Raw genomic sequence first — 23,335 nt, 5'->3', positions numbered from 1 at the left:
ATTTCATGAAGAAATATTTCCATTTGTCACTTAATAATATATTTCATGAAGAAATATTTTCATTTGTCACGTCGTAATATTTTTCATGAAGAAATATTTCCATTTGTCACGTCATAATATTTTTCATGAAGAAATATTTCCATTTTTCATGAAGAAATATTTTTCATGAGTAAATATTTCCATTTGTCACGTCACAATATATTTCATGAAGAAATATTCCCATCTGTCACGTCACAATATTTTTCATGAAGAAATATTTCCATTTGTCACGTCATAATATTTTTCATGAAGAAATATTTCCATTTTTCGTGAAGAAATATTTCCATTTGTCACGTCACACTATATTTCATGAAAAAATATTTCCTTTTGTCACGTCACAATATATTTCATGAAGAAATATTTCCGTTTGTCACGTCATAATATGTTTCTGAGATTAGTTTTATAAGAAGAATCAAGAAAGGTAAAATATTTCACTAGAAAAAAATAGCAATTTCAGATCAAATTATAATAACAATTTCATGAAAGCGGAGTATTTTGATAAGGAAATATTTCCAGCTGGTACGTCAAAATATATTTCTAAGATCGTTTTGTAACATAAAATCAAGAAAACAAAAATAAAAATCAACAAATAAATATTTACTGTCATTGACCAAAAACGTAATTAAGGAAATATTTCCAATTGTGACGTAAAACTATTTTTTTAAATCAGCTTATAACAGAAATAAAAAAAAAGCTAATTCAAAATCAACAAGTAAATATTGCCACTGACTAAAAATGTAATTAAAGATCAAATTATAAGCCCATGTAACATAAACAAACAAACAAACAAAAAAACAAAAACCAGATCTGACTATTCCCAAAATTGGATTCTGTGATGTCCAATCTTATGCTTTACAAGCATTAAAAAAAAAAAAAAGTAAAAATGCGCCGAAATTTCTTTGGCGCAATCGAGTTTTCTGTACAGCCGCAACAACATATAATCAAGGCTACCGAAAATATATCTGCCTTTCGGTGGTCTCGGTATAAAGCTGAATGAGCCGCTGCCCATGAAACTTTAACCACGGCCCGGTGGTGGCCTGTCCTATATCGTTGCCAGAAGCACGATTATGGCTAACTTCAACCTTAAATAAAATAAAAACTACAGAGGCTAGAGGGTTGCAATTTGGTATGTTTGATGATTGGAGGGTGGATGGTCAACATACCAATTTGCAGCCCTCTAACCTCAGTAGTTTTTAAGATCTGAGGGCGGACAGAAAAAGTGCTGAGAAAAAAAGTGCGGACATAAAAAGTGCAGACAAAAAAAAGTGCGGAAGGAAAAAAGTGCGGACAGAAAAAGGTACGGACGGACAGACAAAGCCGGCACAATAGTTTTCTTTTACAGGAAACTAAATAAAAAAAAAAAAAAACGAAAATTTGCATCGTGACCAAAAGCACATAATAATGTTAATTGACCAATATAGCCGACATGATATACATCTCTCCAATCACGTACGACGGCCGGGCGAAAAAAAAAAAAAGTTTCCCCGAGTTCCCGAAATAAATGACGTGTATCATTTGGGCTTTGCCCCCCGTCAGGACATGGAGGGACAAACGTCGTCCCCGAAAAAAATAAAAATTGGAACAATTTTCGAGTAATCTTCCTGGGGGTCGTTCTTGCCCCGGTTGTGTTCCTGCGCTGGTCTAAAATGTTGTAAAATGTCTAAAATGTTGTAAGATGTCTAAATTGTTGTAAGATGTCTAAAATGTTTTAAGATGTCTAAAATGTTGTTTAAGATGTCTAAAATGTTTTAAGATGTATAAAATGTTTTAAAATGTCTAATATGTTGTAAGATGTCTAAAATGTTGTAAGATGCCTAAAATGTTGTAAAATGTCTAAAATGTTTTAAGATGTCTAAAATGTTGTAAAATGTCTAAACTGTCTTTGTGAATTGGGTAGTTGATCTGATTGTTCTTGTAAAATGCTTTAAAATATTAGTGGTAAATGTCTTGTGATAATCTATTTTTTTGGTATGAATTACTTTTTATTATAATCCTTTCCTGGAAGAATAGATTAAATCGTCTTTGTGGAATACAATACAGAATTTAGGCCAAAGTACTGGGGCCTATGAGGTCATTCAGCGCTGAAACGGAAACAGAGAATAGAAAGGCTTGAAAGGTGTAACATATACAGCATATATATATACATATACATATATATATATATATATATATATATGTGTGTGTATGTATATGTAATGTGTGTATACATATATACACTATATACATACAATCCTTTATATGCATAGGTACACTCAAAACAGAATAAATTCATGGATGTCCTGCAATACGTATACACCAGCTGGTTTGATTGACATATGTTAACATTTATATGCATAAATTATCACGGGTCCATATTCATCCATCGTAGCATATGGGACTGAATTTGACGCGCGTGCGCAGTCGAATATTTAAGGGGCGTTTTACTCGATGTATTTCCCAATTTTATTTTAATGGTTTAGGGGGAGGGGTGGAAAGGAAGGGCGGGGGAAGCCTGTTTAAACCTAATTCACTGATTAGTATCTGAAGCATGGCTCTTTGCAAGTTGTGGAATAAATCAGTTACTGATCTGTAGTCTGCATTTTGCGATTACACTATAACACGAGCCACTACAAATGTAATCTATAAGCTGCACTCTGCAATAAGAAATTTCACTTAAGAGAATCTATAGTCTGTCCTTTCCAGCAACACAATGACATAATATTCTAAATGTTACCTGAAGTCGATCGACCTAAACTAAACTCTTATTATTATTATTATTATTATTATTATTATTATTATTATTATTATTATTATTATTATTATTATTATTATTATTATTATTATTCGAAGGAAAAAGACCCTCTTTGAGGCAAGTTTTCTTGAATAGAATGGCTGCATTTGCAAATTGATTTTTACTGAGTTTTCTAATAATAATAATAATAATAATAATAATAATAATAATAATTCTATAATATACTGCGAATTTATTTTATTCTAAGTTTTCTCAATTATTAGAAGAATTGAGAAAACTCAGTATAAAATCAATTCGCAAATGCAATTATTATTATTATTATTATTATTATTATTATTATTATTATCATTATTATTCCAAAGATGAACTCTATTCATATGGAACAAACAAATTCCCTAAGAATATTATGGTCGTCAATCAGGGGGCAGAAAGAAGAAATATCACTAAAAAGAAAAAATAAGTTAATGAATTAATAAATAGATAAAAATGTAAGTAGATTAAACAGCCAACAAGTCAAACCCTTTCCCAGTAGGAGACTTATAATCACAGGTCAATCACATTTAACACCTCACTAGTGTAAGCTACAGAAAGATTGCTTGTAATAAAGACAAGTAAAATACTGCGCCGAAGTTTCTTCGGCGCAATGGAGTTTTCTGTACAGCGTATAATGCTGAATGAAGCTCTCAGCCACGGCCCAAGAAACTCTCAGCCGAGGCCCATGAAAATTTCAGCCACGACTGGTGGTGGCCTGTGTTGTTGGCACCTATAACGGGTGCCGGACGCACGATCATGTCTAACTTTAACCTTGAATAAAATAAAAACTACAGAGGCTACAGGGTTGCAATTTGGTATGTTTGATGATTGGAGGGTGGATGATCAACATACCAATTTGCAGCCCTCTAGCCTCAGTACTTTTTAAGATTTGAGGGCGGACAGACAGACAAATAGCCATCCCCATAATAATTTTCTCTTGCAGAAACCTAAAAAGAAATTAAGACCACCCGATACAATCCCTAACAACGGCGAGAGAAACGATTCCCAACCCACCGCAATCATTCGGCGGGGCAATCCAATAACGCGGCCTGTGTCTAGAGCTAATTAAATGGCCGGCCTCATTTCGAGTGATTTAGAATCAGCCACCTGTTGGGAGACGATGACAGTCGGGAACCGGAAGAGGGAATGGCCCATATTCACCTTCTTTTCCGGAAGAGTTTCACGATTTGCGAACGGGGGACGGAACCCATCTCGTCTCCTTGAATTGGTCGTTGGTGTTGCTGGGGTGTTCAGAGGAAGGGCTGGCTAAGTTGTAATCGCCGGTGCATGCGCGCGCATACACACACACACACACATATATATATATATATATATATACACGCATACATATATATATATATATATATATTTATATCTCCCTCTTGATGGAAAAACCACAGTATGTTTTAGTTTCTTTTTTAACTCAGTTTAGGCAGGTTACGTCCGTCTTTGTAGTGATTTTTAAATTGTTATTTTACTTCTTTCACACTTGTTTTTATGAGATTTTATAAGATTTTATAAGATTTTAAGTGATTTTAAATTTCAGCCTTGAAGAAGCAATGAGAGATTGCGAATCGCCGGCGGCGATGCTTTAATATACGTGCTGCCTTCTCCTGGATGCCCACTTGATTGGTACTATGACGTGCATATATATATATATATATATTACAGCTATATGACGTGCATATATATATATATATATATATATATATATATATATATATATATATATATATATATGTGTGTGTGTGTGTGTGTGTGTGTGTGTATTACTAAAATTATAAATATAAAAATATCTGTATATAACTAATAATTATGAATATAAAAAAATCTCAGGTACACAAATAAAAGAAAACCAGAAAAAACATCAAGTAGAAAACTCACGGATGCTCCTACCCTAGACGCGTATCCTGGAGGGTCGGATAACGTGAAGTCCGGATATACGAGATACGGTTAAAGAGGGAAGAAGAAGAAGAAGAAGAAGGAACGGAGTGGCCTTTCGGAATCGCCCACCCGCGACGGTCACGGTTGCTAGGGATGTAGCTTTGAGCTTAAGAGGGGTAGATTAGAAACAGTCTCCCGCTGATTAAGAGGGGCACTCTGCTATGGAAATGAAGGGGGGAATGGAGTTGGACGAGGTTTTAAAAGCGACAGACAGACTGAAGGAGGTTTGTTTTATTATTATTATTATTATTATTATTATTATTTATTATTATTATTATCATTATGGAAGCAAATTATATCCAGGAGAAATTATTTCCACTTGATGGCTGATTGGATATTATTATTATTATTATTATTATTATTATTATTATTATTATTATTATTATTATATAAGCAAATTACAGTATATCCAGATTATATCCACTTGATGGTTGAGTGGAAATATTATTATTATTATTATTATTATTATTATTATGGAAGCAAATTATATCCGGATTATAACCACTTGTTGGCTGAGCGGATATATTATTACTATTATTATAGAGGCAAATTATATCCAGGACAGATTATATCCTCTTGATGGCTGAGTGGATATATTATTACTATTGTTATGGAGGCAAATATTATCCAGGACAGATTATATCCACTTGATGACTGAGTGGATATATTATTATTATTATTATTATTATTATTATTATTATTATTATTATTATTATTATTATTATTATTATTATTATATCCAGGACAAATTATATCCACCTGATGGCTGAGTGGATATAGTGTCGGCCTGACAAATCATAAGCCAGGGAATCGAATCCACAAAAAAGGTAGTTTGTCATTGTCATCATTGAAAAGATAAATTAATATATTTATTGAATAATTTGTTAATTTATTTTCTCTCTTTTAATAACCGATCACTTCTTTCTGTCCTTCTCATAAATAAAATGAAACAAGGGAAAAAACTATGAGAAAAAAAATCAAGGAAAACCCAAAACAAAAACAAACAGAATCTTCAAAGGACATCTCCTCCGCAGTGGCTCCGAGTTGCCTCAGAAGATCGAAGTTTGGAGTGGGGGAGGGGAGAAGGGTGAGGGCGGATTATTTGTGGGCGGGGAGGGTAAGGGAGGGTGGGTGCCAAGCTTTCAATTCCCCCCTAATTACTCCGATATTAAAATCAGAATTAATTAAATCGCGTAACACATTTGCGAACTGGGTGATAATTCGTGTGAAGTGGAAGGATGCCGGGGTGGATGGCAATGATTAATTAGTTAGGATGGGATTATGAATAGCATCCTTGATATAGGATGGGCGATTTTTTTTTATTGAAGTGATTAATCGGTTGGTGGTGGGAAAAGGCAATAATTAATCCAGATTCCAATTTCATGGGAATCTGGAAAAGCTTCCTTGGGAGAAGGAATTAAATTTGTAAGTAATCAGTTACAGAGGGGCATTGATTGACTGTTTGGCTTGGGATGACCTGGCGTCGTGAATGTCTGCTGGGGCATTGGCTGTCAGGGGTAGGACTGATGATTATCTAGTTACGAAAGGAGATTAACGATTTATTTTTTTTTATTTGTACCAGCGGGACGATTAAATGTTTGACTTGGTAAGACCTGGCGTCGTGAATGTCTGGGTCATTGGCTGTCAGTGGCAGGAGTGATGGATATCCAGTTACGAAAGGAACCTTTTTTTTGTGGGGTGGGTGGGTGTGTAGTGGTGTGGGGTGATTACTCAATTTGGGACAGGGTAGTAATTAATCTTCATCTCTCAAAAGGGATTAAAAATATTGTTTTTGTCACAGAAAAGAACAAGTACAAAAAATGTGCCGAAGTTTCTTCTGGCGCAATCGAGTTTTCTGTACAGCCCCTACAGCTTATCATCAAGGCCTTCGAAGATAGATCTATCTTTTGGTGGTCTCAGTTACTGCTGTATGAGCCGCGGCCCATGAAACTTTAACTATGGCACGGTGGTGGCCTATGCTATTTCGTTGCCAGAAGCATATTATGGCTAACTTTAACCTTAAATAAAATAAAAACTACTGAGGCTAGAGGGATGCATTTTGGTATGTCTGATGATTGGAGGGTGGATGATCAACATACCACTTTGCAGCCCTCTACCCTCAGTAGCTTTCAAGATCTGAGGGCGGACAGAAAAAGTCTGGACAGAAAAAAGTGCGGACGGACAGAAAAAGCCGGCGCAATTGTTTTCTTTTACAGAAAACTAAAAGAAATAAGAGTAGTTTTTTTCCCATAGAGAAACGTTCTATTATATTTACGATGATCCCAGTAAGTTTTTTTTTAATCAGGTTAGGGGCGGAGACTACGAATAATCATTCACGAATGGATCAGGTACTGTATCCGTGTCATTATCAGAAAGTTTTTGAGTGTCGGCTTGATAATTCGAGTGGGAAAAGGACTATGATCATTCTGTAGTCTGTTACAGAGGGATTATGCGAGGGATGAAAAGAAATAAGATATATACATATATATATATATATATATATATATATATATATATATATATATATATATATATATACATAAATGTATATATATATATATATATATATATATATATATATATATATATATATATATATATATATATATATATATATATATATATATATATATATATATATATATATATATATATATATATATATATATATATATATATTCACCAAAACAAATACGTTAATACAGGACGTCAGCATTTGGAAAAAAACAGACATATCACCTTGGCTATTAATATTAACTTCAATTAGCGTCTTGCGTAGGCAATCTGGCCGATTTTCCAAGAGAAATTAAATCCTCTAATGCAGAAGAAGGAGAAATGCGAATATATAATAGCAAGGTGAAAAGAAGGAATTAATGTCATTACTCTCTCTCTCTCTCTCTCTCTCTCTCTCCCAATAGCGATATGTTTATTCATGAGAGTTATTGAATGTGAAAACTCCCCTGCCTGTACATTATCGTGTCATTTACCAATAATGAGATATTTATCAACTGATGTAATCGCGCTGGTTTTTGATATTACAGAGTATTCATTAGGGAGACCCTCTCTCTCTCTCTCTCTCTCTCTCTCTCTCTCTCTCTCTCTCTCTCTCTCTCTCTCTCTCTCTCTGTCTGGTCATGTGTGTTCGCTCTCTCTCTCTCTCTCTATTTATTTATCTATCTGTTTATCGTTCTTCTCTCCCTCTCTGTCTACTCATGTGTGTTCGCCTCTCTCTCTCTCTCTCTCTCTCTCTCTCTCTCTCTCTCTCTCTCTCTCTCTCTCTCTCGCTGTCTCTCTCTCTCTATCTATTTATCTATTTATTTATTTATCTATCTATTTATCGTTCTTCTCTCCCTCTCTCTGTCTACTTACGTGTGTGCCTCTCTCTCTCTCTCTCTCTCTCTCTCTCTCTCTCTCTCTCTCTCTCTCTCTCTCTCTCTCTGTCTAGTCATGTGTGTTCGCCTCTCTCTCTCTCTCTCTCTCTCTCTCTCTCTCTCTCTTTATCACTTTATCGTTCTTCTATCTCTCTGTCTCTGTCTGTCTCTCTCTCACTCTCTCTAATTACCTCTCTCTCTTTCTACCTTTCTTTTATCTCTATTCATTTGTGTTATCTGCCTACGTCAGTTTTCCTGTCTCTCTCCCATTATCTTCACGTACTTCCCGTTCCGTATCTCTGTCTATCAAGGCTGTCTATACTGTCTGTTCCTCTGTTCCTCTGTTCCACTCACCTTCCCGATAAAGCCTTTTGGGCTAGACATCACACCGTTCACTTTCACCTTTTCATCGTCAAATTACCTATCTTTTTATGCTCCAGACAAAATGCAGATAACGATGAGGACTAGATATAGCCATTAAGTTGCCACTGCCTTCTGCCTCAGAAAAAATGAGAGAGAGAGAGAGAGAGAGAGGAAATGAATGGAGAACGCAGGCTTCAACCTGAATTTCTAATCAACGATGGCCAAGTTTTAGGTTATGGTCTTCGAAGTTAAGGGTGAGAAACGAGAGAGAGAGAGAGAGAGAGAGAGAGAGAGAGAGAGAGAGAGAGAGAGAGAGAGAGAGAGAGAGACCGGGGAGCTGGGGGCGGCGAAAGACGGTATTTCAGGGCCAAAGTTTTATGATCTATCTAAGAGGAGAAATTGCTCTTGGCTTTTTATTTATTTCATGGCGTCTTTTCCTCCAGTTTATGGACATTTATGTCTTCTTTTGGGCTTTTTTTTCTTTCTGTAAAAGAAAACTATTGTGCCGGCTTTGTCTGTCCGTCCTCACTTTTTCTGTCCGCCCTCGGATCTTAAAAACTACCGAGGCTAGAAGTCTGCAAATCGGTATATTGATCATCCACCCTCTAATCATCAAACGTACCAAATTGCAGCTCTCTAGCCTCAGCAGTTTTTATTCTATTCAAGATTATATTTAGCCATAATCGTGCATCTGGCAACGATATAGGCCAGGCCACCACCGGGCCGTGGTTAAAGCTTCATGGGCCGCGGCTCATACAGCATTATACCGAGACCACCGAAAGATAGATCTATTTTCGGTGGCCTTGTTTAAACGGTGTAGCTGCTGTACAGAAAACTCGATTGCGCCGAAAAAACGTCGGAGCATATTTTACTTGTTTCCTTTCTTGATCTCACGTAGATATGTCTCAATCTTCCGTCTCATAGATTTAAGTTTCTTTCGTTAGTTTACACTTATTTATTTCATTTTATTTTAATAACAGTTAATATGTACAAGAGTATTCTTTACCTAAACAGATTAATAACTGTATATACTTGCACCCTCCCTTCGGCACCCTAGCTGTAACCCCTTTCATTCATATTACTGTACCTCCATTCATATTCTCTTTCTTCCATCTTACTTTCCTCAACCATCTCCTAACAATTGTTTCATAGTGCAACTGCGAGGTCTTCCTCCTGATACACCTTTAAAAACCTCTTCACTCTCAATTTCCCTTTCAGCGCTGCATGACCTCATAGTCCCCAGCGCTTGGCCTTTGGCCTAAATTCTATGTTCCATTCCATTCCATTACCTAAATAAGTACAAAGTGCGCCGAAGTTTCTTCGGTGCAATCGAGTTTTCTGTACAGCTGCTATAGCGTAAAATCAAGGCCACCGAAAATAGATCTATCTTCCGGTGATCTCGGTGTAATGCTGTATGAGCCGCGGCCCATGAAACTTTAAACCACAGCCCGGTGGTGGCCTGTCCTATATAGTTGCCAGATGCACTAGTATGACTAACTTAAACCTTAAATAAAATAAAAACTACTGAGGCTGGAGGGCTGAAATTGTTATGTTTGATGACTGGAGGGTGGATGATCAACATACCAATTTGCAGCCCTCTAGCCTCAGTAGTTTTTAAGGTCTGAGGGCGAAAAGAAAAAGTGCGGACATAAAAAAGTGCGGACGGACAGACAAAGCCTGCACAACAGTTTTCTTTTACAGAAAACTAAAAACGAAAAATCCCTGAGACAAGCTTAGCAATCGTATGTAATCGCAAACTACACTCAAGAAAAACAAACGCATTTCAGAACGATGAGGACCTAGAAATGTGGAGGGCACCATAACCTCGAATTCGCTTCTAAATGAATTAATAGTCGGGTCCCCGACTTGAATTTCCGAGCGGCGGAATAATAACTGTGATAGAGAGAGCCAGACCTCTCAAATATCGAGTTTTAAAGAGACCTGGTAAGTGGAATCGACGCCTCCGGAGTTTTAGAATATGGAGCGTTATTGGATGAAGATTTTGATAATGAAGTTTTATGACATTGAGCTTTATACTTTTATGACATGCTGTTCCATGTGACAAGGATTTCGAAAGGATTTTAGGATTTACGAAAGGATTTTAGGATGTGAAATTTTTGAGAGAAGTTTTAGAATATGGGGTGTTATTACATGAAGCTATTGATAATGAAGTTTTATGACACTGAGCTTTATAGTTTTAAGACATGCTGTTCCATGCGACAAGGATTTCAAAAGGATTCTAGGATTTAGGAAAGGATTTTAGAATGTGAAGTTATGAGAGAAGTTTTAAAATATGGAGTGTTATTGGATAATGCTTTTGATAATGAAGTTTTATGACAATGAGCTTTATAGTTTATGACATGCTGTTCCATGTGACAAGGATTTGGAAAAGGATTTTAGGATTTAGGAAAGGATTTTAGAATGTGAAGTTAGAATATGGAGTGTTATTGGATGAAGATTTTGATAATGAAGTTTTAAGACATCGAGCTTTATAGTTTTATGACATGCTGTTCCATGCGACAAGGATTTGGGAAAGGATTTTAGGATTTAGGAAAGGATTTTAGAATGTGAAGTTATGGGAGAAGTTTTAGAATATGGAGTGTTATTACTGTAGATGAAGCTTTTGATAATGAAGATTTAGGAAAGGATTTTAGGACGTGGGAAAGGATTTTAGGATGTGAAGTTTATGAGAGAAGTTTTAGAATATAGAATGTTATTACATTACATGTAGCTTTTATTAATGAAGTTTTATGACATTGGGCTTTATAGTTTTATGACATGCTGTTCCATGCGACAAGGATTTAGGAAAGGATTTTGGGAATTAGGAAAGGAGTTTAGGATGTGAAGTTTATGAGAGAAGTTTTAGAATATGGTGTTATTGCGTGAAGCTTTTGAAAATGAAGTTTTATGATACTGAGTTCTATAGTTTTATGACACGCTGTTCCATGCGACATCGATTTAGGATATGACCTCAGGATGTGAAGTTTATGAGAGAAGTTTTAGAATATGAAGTGTTATGAGAGTAACTTTTGAGAAAAAGAAGTTTTATGAGGTTAAGTCTCATGACATGATATTTCATGCGACAAAGATTGAGGAAATGAAGTTTGAAAATGTGAGAGTCTTGGGAGAGGAAGTTTATGATGCGAAGTTTTATTACATGAAGTTTTATGAGATTAAGTTTTAGATTAAGTAGTTTCATGAGATGAAGTTTTAAGGCAAGATGTTTCATTCACTCGTGATTTAGAAAAGGGAGGTTTAGGATATGAAGTTTAGCATAAGAGGTTTTATACTATGAAGTTTTAGAAGAAGAGGAAGAAGAAGATAAAAGGAGGAGGAGAAGGAGGAGGACGAGGAGGAAGAGGTGAGGAACTTAAAAAGTTCATACAACAAGCAAAAGCTTTTGGAAAAGAAACACGTATCTAATTGAACGTTTCTGTCAAAGAGTGTAATTAGGAATTGGAATACAAGAAGAAGAAGAAGAGTGAGGAAGAGAAAAATGGTTTATAATATAAAAAACACCAACCAAAATATTTTGTAAAGAAACACTTGTCTAATTGAACATTCCTGTCAAAGAGTGTATTTAGGAATTTGAATACAAGAAGAAGAAGAAGAAGAAGAAGAAGAAGAAGAAGAAGAAGAAGAAGAAGAAGAAGAAGAAGAAGAAGAAGAAGAAGATGGAGGAGGAGGAGGAGGAGGAGGAGGAGGAGGAGGAGGAGGAGGAGGAGGAGGAGGAGGAGGAGGAGGAAGAGACTGAGGAATAGAAAAAGGTTGATAATCTAAGAAACACCAAACAAAATGTTTTGAAGACAGGGTTTACAGTCTAAGAAACACCAACCAAAATGTTTTGAAAAGAAACACTTGTCTAATTAAGCCTTTCTGTCAATGAGTGTAATTAGGAATTTTAATACAAGAAGAAGAAGAAGAAGAAGAAGAAGAAGAAGAAGAAGAAGAAGAAGAAGAAGAAGAAGTAAGAGGAAGAGGAAGAGGAAAAAGATAAAAGAACCAGGAGGAAGAGAGAAAGGAATAGAAAAAGAGTTTATTCAACAAGCAAAAGGTTTTGAAAAATACACCGGTGTCTCAACAAACATTTCTGTCAAAGAGTGTAATTAGGAATTGGAACACAAGAAGAAGAAGAAGAAGAAGAAGAAGATAAAAGAATGAGGAGGAAGAGAGTGATAAATAGAAAAATGGTTTATAATCTAAGAAACAAACAAAGTGTTTTGAAAAGAAACACTTGTCTAATTAAACCTTTCTGTCAAAGAGTGTAATTAGGAATTGGAATGCAAGAAGAAGAAGAAGAAGAAGAAGAAGAAGAAGAAGAAGAAGAAGAAGAAGAAGAAGAAGAAGAAGGAAAGAAATAAATAAACAAAAGCAGAAGAATTTGCAGCACAAACTCCGAATTAAAACACCTCGACTTCTCACAGGAACTGCAATTCTTCTAATTCGGGGATGTTTTTTTTTCAGTATTTCGAACTGCGATCTCCGGATGTTTCACTCCTCGTAATTCAGACGTTTTCGTTTTTAGAAACAAAACGTCATTCCATTAACTCGAGAGCGCAGCGTTAATTCTTTAATTAGACAAGTAAAAAAATTCGCCCAAGTTTCTTCGGCGCAATTGAGTTTTCTGTACAGCCGCTACAGCGTACAATCAAGGGCACCGAAAATAGATCTATCTTTCTTTCGATGGTCTCGGTATGATGCTGTATGAGCATATATATATATATATATAGATAGATAGATATATATATATATATATAGATATATAGATATATATATATATATAGACGTATATATATATAGATAGATACGAACAGAAAGAGATCACACCTTTAAGAATCTATATAATGTTTCTCGCATAATAATACCCCCATTCCACCATCTCAGAGAACGGCGGGAATCTGGCACGAGGGCTGACGGAAAGCTACCGAAAACCCATTTTTGAAACGAACAGCCTCTGTCATCTCGAACGAAGTCCATCGAAAAACGGGCGAATTATTAAGGAACAATGGCAACTCCCCAGTGGGAACGTAGCCGTCGCGTAGGATAATAACCCTCTAGAAAGGTTTCCGTAGAGAGATGAAGAAAACGCCGGCGCTTTAGAGACAAACTATTCGCTAGAAACTGATGGATAAGTACCAGAAAAACGCCGAAATGTAAATCCACAGTGGGAGCCAGAAACAGATGGGTAAGTAAATAAAAACATATAGGTTTTATAGCTCTAATCTTCTTGCGTTGTTAAAAGCTCATTAATGGATCCGGAGAAACAAATCCACACTTGAGTACGGTTACAAATATATTTAAAAATATATCTGAACAGGGAGTTTTCGTGAATGTGTTTAGATTCATTTTTAAATACATTCAGATATAGATATATACTTCAGATATATTTAGATATATATTTTTTAGATATGCATAAATGTGGATTCGTTTCTCCATTTCAAGACTGTGAGTATTTCTTCGTTCGTGGAACCGAATGAAAGCTACAGAGAAATGACAAGAGGAATATTCAGACAATGAATATAGGGCAGAGGAGGAACGCGAGAGAATCCATTCCTTGAAGAATCTTTGCATAGACCCGCGTGAAAAATGGTTTTGGGAAGCTGTGAAGAAAGGGTTATGGCATAATGTTTCCTGAGAGGCGATGATCAATCTTCGAATGATGCAGAATTTCGAATACGGAGCAGAAGTATTGGCAACAGCAGCAGCAGGAGAAACAGAAGTAGCAGCAGCAGAAACAAAAGCAGTTACAGCAATAGAAACAGCAGCAACATCTTCAGCAGCAGCAGCAGCAAAAGAAGCAGAATTAGCAGCAGAAACAAAAGCAGTTACAACATCTTCATTTCCAGCAGCAGAAGTAGCAGCAGAAACAAAAGCAGTTACAGAAGCAGTAGCTACATTTTCAGCAGTATCAAAAGAAACAGAAGTAGTAGCAGAAACAAAAGCAGTTACAACAGCAGAAACAGTGGCAATATTTCCAGCAACAGCAAAAGAAACAGAAGTATCAGCAGAAACAAAGCAGTTACAGCAACAGAAACAGCAGCAACATCTTCAGCAGTATCAGTAGCAAAAGATGCAGAATTAGCAGCAGAAACAAAAAGCAGTTACAACAGAAACCGTAGCAGAAAAAAAGCAACAGAAACAAAAGCAGTTACGACAGCAGAAACAGTAGCGACACCTTCAGCAACAGCAGAAAAAAGCAGCAGAGGCAGAACCACTTACAACAACAGAACCAGTAGCAAAACCTTCAGCAGTATCAGAAAAAGCAGCAGAAACAAAAGCAGTTACAGCAACAGAAATATTAGCAATGTCCTCAGCAGTAGAAGCAGGATGATTAGAAAGGCCAATATTAAGCGCAAAAAGAGCAGCAACAGTAGCAGCAAAAGTAGCACCACCAAGAAAAGCAGCAGTGGCAAAAGAAAACAAAAATCCTGGACTGACTTGGAAAGGAACACCTCCCTCCCCCAAGCCATCTTTATAGATCCAATCCACATTATCATATTATTATTCATCTCCAATATCAGTGATACCGAAAATCTCCACTTCAGACGGGGAAATCGGCTCAACAGCAGGCATGTTACCGTCATCTCTCCCCGAAATATCCGGCCGAATAAAGACGAATATTGATATAAAAATATGTATATATATAAATAGTATATCAAAAGGAGGTGAACCCTCAAAAGGAAAGTCAAGTCGAGAGTAGTCCCATTAGGACGAAAAAGACTTCATACACCTTTTGAATTCTTGTTGAGTATTTTTTTTCTCTGGGGATTTAGCTATTTTTCAGTAGTTTTTATTACTATTATTATCATTATCATTGGTGAAGGAATCCATTATTAGGTTATGTATGTACATATTATTATATATTATATATATATAATATATATATATCCACAATATGTATATGTATATGTATATGTATATATATATATATATATATATATATATATATATATATATATATATATATATATATATATATATATATATATATCTTTAAGCTACACCACTGTGGATTTCTTCACCATTTTAGTGACTAATGCTATTATTATTATTATTATTATTATTATTATTATTATTATTATTATTATTATTATTATTATTATTATTATTATTCAGAAGATGAAACCTATTCATATAGAACAAGCCCACCAAAGGGGCCACTGACTTGAAATTCAAGAAGCTTCCAAAGAATATCATGGTGTTCATTAGGAAGAAGTAAGAGGAGATAAAAGGAAATACAGAAAGAAGAGATCCCACTCACTCATTAAAAAAGTAAAAATAAAATAAATACGTAGCTATAATAGAAGCGGATCTAAAAATGACATTTTTCACATCAATGGAAGAGCAGTTTCACGGTCCTTTTTCAAACCTTAACGAGCGAGCCATAACTGGATGTCTGAAAAATTGGAGCGGCCGGAAAAAAATAAGTTTTACGCAAAAGCAGACGGTTTGTTGAGACTTGCTGTCAAAGTATACAGCACTGTAAGAGAACGACTATGTATATAATATATATATGTATATACTGTGTGTGTATATATATATATATATATATATATATATATATATATATATGTATATATATATATATATATATATATATATATATATATATATATATATATATATATATATATATATATATATATATTCTTGTAGGTTTCCAGCTGAGTTGCTGGAGTCTCTGGAATGTTATATTTATTATGTATGTATGTATGTATGTATGTATGTATGTGTATATATATAAATACACATACATACATACATACATACATACATACATACATACATACATACATACATACATACATACATACATACATAAATATAACATTCCAGAGACTCCAGCAACTCAGCGTCAAAGGAGACGATCACAGCGTGAGCTGGAAACCTACGAAGAGGAACCGAAGAAGTCCCTGGAAGCATTCCAGCGTGCTGCCCGGTATTCCAGCATTGCACGGCAGCTGGAAAACCCCTTTGGCTGCCGCCGTAAACGTATTCAACAGGGCAGTAAACAAAGATACATTTCCAGCTCTTCTTCCAGGAGGTTTAAGAACCCTGGAAGCCGACATGCGAGACGAAGGGGGGAGATAGGAGGGAGGAAGGAGATAGGGAGGATATGGAGAGGAACCGGAGGGGGAGAGGGAGATGGGAGGGGAGGGGTAGTGGGAGGGAAGAAGAGTGGGAATGGAGGAGGAGGGGTTGAGGAAGAAGGATGTTGGAGGGAGAGGGGAGGGGGAGGAGAGGGGAGGGGGATGGCGAGGGAAGAAGGAGGTGGATGAAAGGGGAGGGGAGAGGGAGGGAAGAGTGAGGGTGAGAGAACAGAAGACAGAGTACCTCTGTCGAAAAAGGGGAGAGATTCGGAAATTCGCTTCTGTATTTTGAAGATGAAAATAATCCAGGCGTGAGGACCTTATACCCTACCTCCTCCTCCTCCTCCTCCTCCTCCTCACACCCGCCCATTCCCTTTTTTTCCATTTCCACCGTCGGCATCATGTCCTTATTCCCAGGGACAAGGAGAGAAAGAACCCTGGAAGGAATTCTGAATGGAATATCAACTGGTTGCTTCTAACTTCCTGGAAGAAAAACGAGGTGGCTTCTGATTGAAGTGTGATTTTGTTTTCTTACCTTTAGATATTATATATATATATATATATATGTATTTATGTGTGTGTGTGTACAGCTTTTTTTTTTAATCTTGATACTTCGTTATAATTTGCATATGGGTTCGCGTAAACTGTCTGTGTGTTTGTACAGACAGACGAGTGTGTATGTATGTACGTATGCATGTATACATGCATATACTATATATATACATATATATACATACGGTATATATATGTTTATATATATATATATACATACATACAAATATATGTATGTATGTATGTATGTATGTATGTATGCATGTATGTGTATGTATTCCTCTTTGTACTGCCTTGTAATGGATATATTTGCACCTCTAAATCGCCCATCATAATCCTAATATTTACACTATATTTTCAACGAATGTTCATGTACACTGTGAGAGTGTATACATGTGTACAAATACACAGGCACTCATACATAAACATTAGACAGAGGGTTAATCAGCTAAGTGGCCAAGAGCTTCTGGATAAATATTAACCAAGAGGAACAGGATATTCAGCTATAAAGTTGTGTTTAATCAAGCGATGGATCTACAATTATATTACTGTGGGACGATGAAATTGAAATAATGAATTGCACAGTTAGTTCTGCTCTATCTTGTTAATTTCCTTCTCTCTCTCTCTCCTCTCTCTCTCTCTCTCTCTCTCTCTCTCTCTCTCTCTCTCTCTCTCTCTCTCTCTCTCAGCACCTTGCATGCTTTCCTTTCTGTATTTCTGAAGTATCTGTGTTCGTACCCACACACTCAGGGAAAAACTAAGACATGTACCTTCCTTTCTCTCTCTCTCTCTCTCTCTCTCTCTCTCTCTCTCTCTCTCTCTCTCTCTCTCTCTCTCTCTCTCTCTCTCTCTCTCTCTATCCGAAAATCCTCTTTTGGTCTCCCCACAGACTTTGGCTTTGCCAGGACAGTGTTCATCTGATCAACGCAGATAAACCTTTTGCCAAAAAAGGGCTATGGTATTCTTTTCATTTCTAGGTGTGCGTGATAGGGCCATCACAGTCTTGCCCTATATCTGGGTACGTTTAGCGGTGTTATCGGTTAACTCTAAGTCTTTTGCCTTTCTTGTTAGGCTATGCAATGACGCCAATCTAACTGATAACGAAAGGACGACATTTATATGAAAAATGTAAAAATGACACTTGATGGGTGACATAAAACCGACATTTATGTGAAAACTATAAAAATGACACTTAATGGGTAACTGAAGGAAGATATTTATTTAAAAACATAAAAATGACAGTTAATGGGTAACTAAAGGAAGATATTTATTTAAAAATATAAAAGTCACACTTAATGGGGAACTAAAGAACGACATTATATGAAATACAAAAAAAAATGACAATGAGTATTAACTATGAACCGTCATTTATATGGAAAATATAAAAATGACACTTAATGTGAAACCAAGGACGACATTTATATAAAAAATATAAAAAATGACACTTGATGGGTAACTAAAAATCGACATTTATATGAAAAATATAAAAAGTTACAATGAGTGACCAAAGACGACATTTATATGAAAAATATAAAAAATTGCAATGATTAACTAAAAACCGGCATTTATATGAAAAATATAAAAAAATTACAATAACTAAAAACCGACATTTATTTGAAAAATATAAAAAATTACAGTGAGGAACTAAAAACCGACATTTACATGAAAAATATAAAAAATTACGAGTAACTTAAAACCGACATTTATATGAAAAATATAAAAAAAATACAATGAATGACCAAAGACATTTACATGAAAAATAAAAAAAATTACAATGAGTAACTAAAAACGACATTTATATGAAAAATATAAAAAAATACAATGAATAACTATAAACCGACATTCATATGAAAAATATAAAAAATTACAATGAGTGACCAAAGACAACAATTATTTGAAAAAATCTAAAAAAAATATTACTGAATGGAAGCAATGCAAAGAAAAAAACTGCGAGAAAGAGAGAGAGAGAGAGAGAGAGAGAGAGAGAGAGAGAGAGAGAGAGAGAGAGAGAGAGAGAGAGAGAGAGAGAGGGGAAGCATCATGAAGGTTATAAAAAAGAGAGGCTGTTATACCAACAAGACAGAAGGCTCAACGATAACGATAACAATAAAAGAGAACGTTCCGGCAAAAAGCACACATACGGAGGGATGGATCATGCCTTTATTGGCTTCCCTCGTGCGGACAAATGTCTGCGTCTTGTTCTCTTGTTTTTATTTAATTTTCTGCTTCTGTTTTCTATTTACTTGTATTGCGAGTTTGGAAAACAAACATGTGGGTCTTGGTGCTTCAAAGTGGGAAATATGGTAATTATGGAATTCATGCGCTGTTAGTAATTAGTGGATATTTTGTTGCTAAATGCATTTCAGAGAGTAACTCCAGATGGGGCGGTCATCCGGGTTTCAATGAGTGTTTTTGGTTCCATTGGAAATAAAGAGGTTCCAGGTCTCTTATTTTTCACCTGTGGTTATATATATATATATATATATATATATATATATATATATATATATATATATATATATATATATATATATATATATATATATATATATATATATATATATATATATATATATATATATATATATATATATATATATACACACACATAAATAAGGTTTAAAAGACCCATAAAAACATTGTTAACATAACTCAACCATAATTCTGATTGACCTTAGGCTATTTTCAACCCTGATAGAAAAAACAAATGAATTTGTAGCTTAAATAGTGTTTTATTGGACTTTTTAAACTTCATAGATAACATTTAAAAACGAAACTCAAAGCTAATTCATAATTATTCATTACTATTCATAACAATTCAGTCGCCTTGTAAACATCACAGAACACAATCAGATTACAGTGAAAAAAAGGACTTTCAAAGCTAATTCATAATATTGTAATCAATTATTATTCATTATCTTCAGCTACAAAAATTAGACGAAAGGCGATGCCCACAATCTGCCTAACATTCCATACCATTCCCGCCGGGTTAGCCAACGACGCCGGGCGACTTTCGCGCCCGAAGCCCAGAAAGCCTTTCGCGCCAGAATCGTTCCGGGGGCGCAGGCCATCAGGTAATGACGATCGCCTCGCCAACGTGACAGTCGCCTTAATTAGGAAAGTTGCGCCGGCGAAGGGATGACTTATTCAGCGGGATTGAGCCCCGAGATTTATGAAGTTGAAGAGGGGGAACTATAAATTCAAGTGGCAGGGGGCGCCAGGTGCCATAACTCATCAGGGAACTTAAGAGCCGACGGACCCTTGATGGATGATGCGCTCTCTCTCTCTCTCTCTCTTTGAAGGACCAAAGAAGAGATACATATGTGCTTTATTTCTCTCTCTCTCTCTCTCTCTCTCTCTCTCTCTCTCTCTCTGATGGACCAAAGAAGAGATATACATGCTTTATTTCATCCCTTTTCAGGACCGTTTCGCATTCTCTCTCTCTCTCTCTCTCTCTCTCTCTCTCTCTCAATGACCAAAAAATAGATATGTGCTTTATTTCGCCCCTTTACAGAAGCATTTTGCTTTTCTAAAAAAAAAAAATTGATCGAGTGGTTTCTCTATGAAAGACATCTAATTTTGTCTGTATTCCTCAGATATAATCCAACTGTTCATGACTCTACCTTTGGGTGTTCGCCTCAAGGTCATTTGGGAAGAGGTCAAGGTCATGGTCGTGACGGGAGGCGAAAGGTCGGAGATTAAAAAAAATATTTAACCAGGATATTTCTCTCTCTTGAATCCTTCGTCTGAAATCTATTTCTGATTTGAATGTCTAGAGAGATATTGGGATAATATTGGAAATATTGATCTTTTCCAAAAATAATAATTACTGATACTGCTTACCATTTCATCTCCCATGGAGCGTCAGGCTAGAATTCTGGCCCAGAAAAACTTCGTTAGGGGAAATAGGAATGACAAAATAAAATACGAAAATGCATAATCAGATTTCCAACATGAATGGACTCTAGGCAGTGGTTCCCAACCTGGGAAATTTCCCCTGGGGGAAATTTGACTACCAGGGGGAAATAAAAATACTAACTAAAAAAATATCACATGTATTATCATGAGAGAGAGAGAGAGAGAGAGAGAGAGAGAGAGAGAGAGAGAGAGAGAGAGAGAGAGAGAGAGAGAGAGAGAGAGAGAGAGTTAGATTCTAACTATTTGTTTATCAGTATATTTGTCTATAATGGAAAAATAAATTAGTAAGTCGTCACAGTGTATTTTAACTACTCTTTCCCTCATACACATGAAGGGGGAAATCTGGAGGGTTGCACTGGGTGCAGGGGGAAATGACAGGAAAAAGGTTGGGAACCACTGCTCTAGAGAGACATTGAAATAATACTGGAAATATTATCTTTTCCAAAAATAACAATTACTGATAATGCTTATCATTTCATCTCCCTTAGAGCGTCAGGCTAGAATTCTGGCCCCTAAAAACTTTGTTAGGGGAAATAGGAATGATAAAATAAAATACGATAACAAATAATTAGGTTTCCTACATGAATGGACTCTAGAGAGACATTGAAATAATATTGGAAATATTGATCTTTTCCAAAAAATAACAATTACTGATAATGCTTATCATTTCATCTCCCATACAGCGTCAGGCTACAATTATGGCCCCTAAAACCTTCGTTAGGGGAAATAGGAATGATAAAATAAAATACGATAACAAATAATTAGGTTTCCTACATGAATGGACTCTAGAAAGACACTTAAATAATATTGGAAATATTGATCTTTTCCAAAAAATAACAATTACTGATAATGTTTATCATTTCATCTCCCATACAGCGTCAGGCTACAATTATGGCCCCTAAAACCTTCGTTAGGGGAAATAGGAATGATAAAATAAAATACGATAACAAATAATTAGGTTTCCTACATGAATGGACTCTAGAGAGACATTGAAATAATACTGGAAATATTGATCTTTTCCAAAAATAACAATTACTGATACTGCTTATCACTTCATCTCCCATAGAGCGCCCGGGCTAAAATTCTGGCCCCGAAAAACTTCGTTAGGGGAGATAGGAGTGCCAAAACAAAGTACGAAAATACATAATTAGGTTTCCAGCACTGTATGAGGGAAGGATAATTTCATTCAGGCCGGGCAGGGCGTTTGTAATGAAGGCATTAAAGGGATATGCGCTCCCCGACATTTTGCTCAGAATTTACTTTAAATCTTAAAACATTAAGAGAATGTATTTCCCGGCTTTGAATCGCTGGAATTTTGTGAAGACTGTGCCTCTAATAGTTTGTGATCTGAATTGCGTGGCCTCTGATAATCTATTAGGTTTCATATTTGTTTTTTGTGAATGCTTTTGTTCTGAACTTACTTTAAATCTAAAAACATTAGAAGAATGTACTATATTCCAGCTCTTCAGCGCTGGATTTTGTAAAATACTATGGTCCTCTAATAGCTTGTGATTTATTACTTTTAACAATTAATCAATATTAATGAACAAACAGATGGTGTTTTTAAGTGTCACTGTTTCAAGTAATATTTTGACAAAATCACATGAGTTCACTGTGACCGAGAAAGTCCTGGGACCTAGGATAGCCAGAACTGACGAGAATACTGACCAAAACAATATCTGTAAAAAGTACAGAGGGATGTGGGCTTATGGCAGGCTTTGATGCTGTTGGTGTTTGGGACAGCCCACGAAAGATGTAAAGATGCAGATCTGAGGTACTGATAGATTATTATTATTATTATTATTATTATTATTATTATTATTATTATTATTATTATGGAACAAGCTCACCATACAGGGCCACTGACTTAAAGTTCAAGCTTCCAGAGAATATTATGGCGTTCATTAGAAAGAAGTAACAGAAGGTAATGGGAAATACAGAAAGAAGAGATCTCACTTATTTAAAAAAGGAAACAATTAACAAATTAATAAGTATATAGATAAAAAATATAAGCAAACTGGCAGATATCTACTTACTTAAATGTAATGATTTTTCAAAGTTAGTGAGGTTCATATAGGATATGACTCACCTTCGGGTGAACTGTTTAGTTTTAAGCTGTTAGCTGACGGAAGTGTCTAGTTGTATTTCCCAGTGTACATTCAGCGAGTGAGGGAAGGAATCCTGAAATTGAGGGAAAATACCTTCTTCAGTGAACTACACTGCCCTAAAATGGAAGGCTGCAGTATCTGCAAAATTACAAAACTGAGAAAAATGGTAGATGCTGCAGTTTTCCC

General features: G+C 35.7%; 3 protein-coding genes across 4 annotated transcripts in view; 2 read left to right on the top strand and 1 right to left on the bottom strand.

The window, feature by feature from the left end:
- The window catches only part of LOC136849927 (ketohexokinase-like), a 324,411-nt gene that overhangs the window by 181,100 nt on the left and 119,976 nt on the right, over positions 1-23,335 (bottom strand). Inside the window, exon 3 of one of the 2 annotated variants that reach the window (XM_067123445.1) lies at positions 23,131-23,222. The exons of the other annotated variant lie outside the window; for it this stretch is intronic. The gene's annotated coding sequence lies outside the window, so the exon portion shown is untranslated. The remainder of the gene's footprint in view (positions 1-23,130; positions 23,223-23,335) is intronic. 2 annotated transcript variants of the gene reach the window in all.
- Positions 1-23,335, top strand: part of LOC136849926 (muscle M-line assembly protein unc-89-like) — a 79,897-nt gene that overhangs the window by 15,098 nt on the left and 41,464 nt on the right. The window lies entirely within an intron of this gene.
- On the top strand, positions 14,123-14,545 carry LOC136849445 (uncharacterized). Its single transcript, XM_067122796.1, has one exon. It carries the CDS (start codon positions 14,123-14,125, stop codon positions 14,543-14,545), a length of 423 nt encoding a protein of 140 aa, XP_066978897.1.

Source organism: Macrobrachium rosenbergii, chromosome 21, assembly GCF_040412425.1.
Source record: "Macrobrachium rosenbergii isolate ZJJX-2024 chromosome 21, ASM4041242v1, whole genome shotgun sequence".
Lineage (NCBI taxonomy): Eukaryota > Metazoa > Arthropoda > Malacostraca > Decapoda > Palaemonidae > Macrobrachium > Macrobrachium rosenbergii.
This window is presented reverse-complemented; position numbering and strand designations above follow the sequence as displayed.

Bases quoted from the DNA above. Each gene is read 5' to 3' on its own strand.
- LOC136849445 (XM_067122796.1), top strand. From the start codon at position 14,123: ATGATCAATCTTCGAATGATGCAGAATTTCGAATACGGAGCAGAAGTA.